The sequence below is a fragment of the Carlito syrichta genome, unplaced genomic scaffold (assembly GCF_000164805.1).
Source record: "Carlito syrichta isolate Samal-C Ts95f unplaced genomic scaffold, Tarsius_syrichta-2.0.1 Scaffold120490, whole genome shotgun sequence".
Lineage (NCBI taxonomy): Eukaryota > Metazoa > Chordata > Mammalia > Primates > Tarsiidae > Carlito > Carlito syrichta.
The window spans coordinates 557975-562395 of NW_007064586.1; the positions used below are offsets into that span (position 1 = coordinate 557975).

Here is a 4421-nt window from a genome sequence, read left to right on the forward strand (position 1 = left end):
TCTCAGGAAGTAGAAGCATTATTTACAAAGAACATATTAAAAATGTACTCGCCCAGGTAGGGACAGCAGACAGGGGAAGGGGTGCCGTGTTAGGAAAAGGGCCCCCTCTAGATGTCCCAGCATCTTTGCTTGGAGGGGCTGCTTGTTTCTGGGCTTTGCCTACTGCGCCTTCCATGCCTGGGGGGTGGGGGCGGCCGAGCTGTCGTGGTGGTCTCTGTCGGGGCCCGGGTCTGGTGGGGCCGTGAGCGCTGGCCTGCCACTGCAGGACAGCAGCACCTGTCCAGAAGGCTCCCTGGCCTCCATCCACGTTCTGGCTGGGCTAGAAATCGAGACATCCTGTCCAAGTGGTAAGTGCAGAGTTTTCTGAGGACAAATAGGGCTGACTCTTGCTTTTTTGTTGCCAGTTCTGTGGGAAGAGAACAAAACTTCAGAGGAAGACACCCCAGAGGTGATTCAGGGAGGTGGGGGACAGGGCCCACGCCCTGTCCTCAGTCTCAGGACGGCTGTATCAGCGGCTTCTCTTCCTGCTGGTGGGCTGTCAGCTCTACAGGGGTGTCATGCCATCACAGAGCTCCCAGGGGCTCTGTATGGTCTTCTGAGTGGAGTTTAAGAGATGATTTTTAGACCGGGCTCAGTAGTTCAGCCTGTGATCCCGGCACTTTGGGAGCCGAGGTGGATGGATTGCCTGAGCCTGCAGGTTTGAGACCAGCCCAGGCAACTTGGCAAGACCTCGCCTCTACAATAAATCAAACATTAGCCGGCATGGCAGCGTTCGCCTGTAGTTCTGGCTACTTGGAAGACTGAGGGGGAAGGATCGCCAGAACCCAGCAAGTTGAGGCTGGGGTGGCCGTGAGCCTGGGTGATGGAGTGAGACTCCAACTCAAAAAAAAAAAAAGATGATTTTTAGGGCCAAGCAAAATGGCTCACGCCTGTAATCCCAGCACTTTGGGAGGGCAAGGTGGAAGGATTGCCTGAGCCCTGGAGTTAAGAGACCAGCCTGGACAACAAATTGAGACCCTCGCCTCTCCAAAAAAAATTAAAGAATTAGTGGGGCATGGTGGAGTGCGCCTGTCGTCCCAGCTACTTGGCAACTGAGGCAGGAGGAATGCCTAAACCCAGGAGTTCAAGGATGCAGTGAGCTATGAGGTAGCCACTGCTCTCCAGTCTAAGAAATAGAGTGAGACTCTGCCTGAGAGAGGGAGAGAGAAAGAGAAGAAAGAGAAAAAGAGGGAGGGAGGGAGAGACTGAGAGAGACAGAGAGAGACAGAGAGATGGAAAGGGGGAAGGAGAGACTGAGAGAGAGAGAGACAGAGACAGAGACAGAACAGAGAGTGACGGGGGAGGGGGGCGGAGAGAGAGGTGGTGTTAAGGTCCAGATTCCTCTCTGTGATTGCCAGTTCAGTTCCCATCCCCTAAGCTGCGGATGCTTGTTCCTTCCCTTTGCAAGGACCGGGGGGCGGGGTCCCCTCCTCATGTGGGGTCGGGGCAGGGCTGAGGCCCTGAGTGGCGGCCGCCTCTCCAGGGCCAAGGGACCCTGCGGGCCAGGCGTCAGGTTGGGGATGCTCACCTCTCACAGCCTCTGTGCCCCATGCAGGTCGTAGTCGCTGTCAGAGGAGTTGTCCGGCTGCGTGCAGGTGCGGTGCAGGGCGCCTTCCAGAGCTAGGGGAGAGAGGAGGCCATGCCCAAGAGCTGGGGGCTACCCAGAGCCCCTTGCTGCCCACAGTGGGTTGGAAGATCACAGGGACTTTGTGGGGCCCGTGACAGCCCTGTATCTGTTTTGATCAGATCAGCCAAGCATTTGCTAATGGCGCCGAACTGTGGGCTCCCTGGGATGTAATTGTCCCGCCATCAAGGGCAGCTTCTGTGGGGGGCTCCTGCAGCCTCTTAATGGCTTGCTTCTGGCTGGAAGGAGTCCAAGGGGCCTCATTTACCGTCCAGGCCTAGCAGGGCAACAGACCCATTAGGTCACAGCAAGGCTGGGGTTAATGGCTTCCTTAGTGCCTTCTTCTCTGCAGATGGGGGACGCCCAGTCTCACCCGGGGACCGCTGAAGCCAGCGAGGGCTGGAGTCCCTCCACATCCCGCCGTGACTGGCTAGCTAACAGGTTGTTTGTTCCCCTTGTCCCCTGGGGCCTCCCTTCTCTCTTCCGGCCATCTCCTGGCCTTTGCGGGCATCCCACGACCTGTCTGGGCAGGGCTGGGCTCACCTGGGTAGGCCGAGGCAAGGGAGTTCCTGGGAGGCTGGCTGTACTCGTTATCCACGTGGGAGGCCGTGGGAGCCTCAGCCTGGGACCGGACGGTGGCCGTGTGGCTGCGATGGAACGACACTGCGCGGATGCCCGAGATGGGGTCGTTAGCCGTGCTGCTCTGTCCTCCTCCCCAGGGCCCAGGACATTACTTTCCCATTCCCATGATGCCGTGGGGAAGGGGGCAAAGGCACCCACAGCCCCTTCCCTGCATCCCCTTTCCTTTCTGGGAAGGTTCACACCATCAGGGTCAGCAGATTTTGTTTTGTTTTTCTTGCCTGCTTATTTGTAATTTCTTAATTAAAAACATTTGGGGACTGGGCGTGGTGGCTCAAACCTGTAATCCCAGCACTTTGGGAGGCCGAGGCGCGTGGATTGCCTGAGCCCGCGGGTTCAAGATCAGCCTGGGCAACTTGATGAGACCTCATCTCTACAATAAATTTTTAAAAAACTAGCTGGCCGTGGTAGTGTGCCTTTAGATCTGGCCACTTGGAAGGCTGAGATGGAAGGATCGCCAGAGCCCAGCAGGTTGAGGCTGGGGTGGCTGTGAGTATGCCACTGCACTCCAGCCTGGGTGACAGAGTGAGACTCCAACTAAAAGAAAAAAAATTTGGAGTCAGAGTCTTACACTGTCACCCAGACTGGAGTGCTGTGGCACGATCACGGCTCAGCCTCAATGTCCTGGGCTCAGGCAATCCTTCTGCCTCAGCCTCCTGAGTAGCTGAGACCACAGGCACGCATCACCATGCCCGGCTAATTTTTTATATTTTGTAGAGACGAGGTCTCGCCATGTGGCCCAGGCTGGTCTCCAACTCCTGGGCTTAAGCAGTCCTCCCGCCTTCGCCTCCCAGAGTGCTGGGATGACAGGTGTGATCCACTGCACCTGACCTAGCAGCAGGCTGCTAGAACAGCTTTGGGTCGGCCCACTGTCTGCTTGGGGGGGGCCTTCTGTCAGTCAGTCAGTCAGGCATCAAGCATTTATCAAGCAGGCAACTGGAGTACAGACGGCAAGGCAGATGTGTTCCCTGCTCTGCAAGAGTTGTGGGCCTTTAGGTTACACAAGGACTGGACAGCACAGCCTTCTTGAAAGATCTGGCTCTGGGCACCCCCCCCTTGGGAAGATGGGAGAACGCGGAATTGGAGGCAGGAGGAGGGCTAAGTTTCCATCCACTAAGGAGGCTCTGGCTGTGGGTAGAGGGGGAAGACCACGGTGGGGTGCACCAAAGTGTTCTAAAATGGGTCCTGTGAGTTGTTCAGTGATAAGACTAGCTTGGATGACCCTTTTTAATCTATCTCTGCTTTGGAGATGAACAATGCAAAAATGCCTGGCAAGGTTCCGAAAAGTCCTGCAATCAAGAAACATGCTCAGCTTGTCATCCCAGCACTTTGGGAGGCTGAACTGAGAGGATTGCCTGAGCCCCGGGGGTTCGAGACCCTCCTGGGCAACATGGCGAGACCTCATCAATACAATAAATTTAAAAAAAATAGCTGGGCGTGGTGGTGCATGCCAGTAGTTCCAGCTACTTGGAAGGCTGAGGCGGAAGGATCGCCTGAGCCCAGCAGGTGGAGGCGGCGGTGGCCGTGAGCGTGCCACTGCTCTCCAACCTGGGTGACAAAGAGTGAGACTCTAACTCAAAAAAAAAAAAAAAAAAAAGGAAAGAAAAAGAAAGAAAGAAACATGCTCAGCTTCGCTGACCTCATGGTTTTCGGGATCTGTTTGATCTGGGGTCCTCTTTTGTGAGTGTCCCCTATTAACCTCCACTGGCCACGGGTTGGGGTGCTGCCCCAGGAGGTGCAGGCTGATGGGGACACCAGAGACAAGGCAGGAGATGGGGGTCGGGGGGAGGAGCACCATGGTCGCTGAGGCTTCGGTGGTAGAAACCTCTCAGCCACCTGCCCCATCCAGAAGCCTGGGCCCTCCCTGGTGTGGGGGCCCCTGTGGGCCACGGTCACACCTTAGATGACACCGTGGAGATCAGAGGCCTCTGGCTCTGTCTGTGGTCAGCAGAGAGCCTTGACTCGGCTTCCACAGGGAAGGCCGCTGCCTCTGGGAGCACTTACTGTTCTGGTTCACCGCTGTGGGGCCAATCCACTGGCGCTGCTTCTTCTGGCGGACTGGGTGGGCGACAGGCAGGAAGGGCACGTCAGGGCGGTAGGACAGGAGGGGTGCAGGTGG

General features: G+C 56.7%; 1 protein-coding gene across 1 annotated transcript in view; it reads right to left on the reverse strand.

Annotated features, from left to right (window-relative positions):
• The window catches only part of CD5 (CD5 molecule), a 23490-nt gene continuing 19069 nt past the window's right edge, over positions 1–4421 (reverse strand). Inside the window, exons 8-11 of the mRNA XM_021707560.1 lie at positions 4307–4360; positions 2207–2326; positions 1568–1659; positions 1–406 (exon numbers count right to left, since the gene is read on the reverse strand). Coding sequence (XP_021563235.1) covers positions 1571–1659; positions 2207–2326; positions 4307–4360 — 263 coding nt within the window. The 3' untranslated portion in view covers positions 1–406; positions 1568–1570. The remainder of the gene's footprint in view (positions 407–1567; positions 1660–2206; positions 2327–4306; positions 4361–4421) is intronic.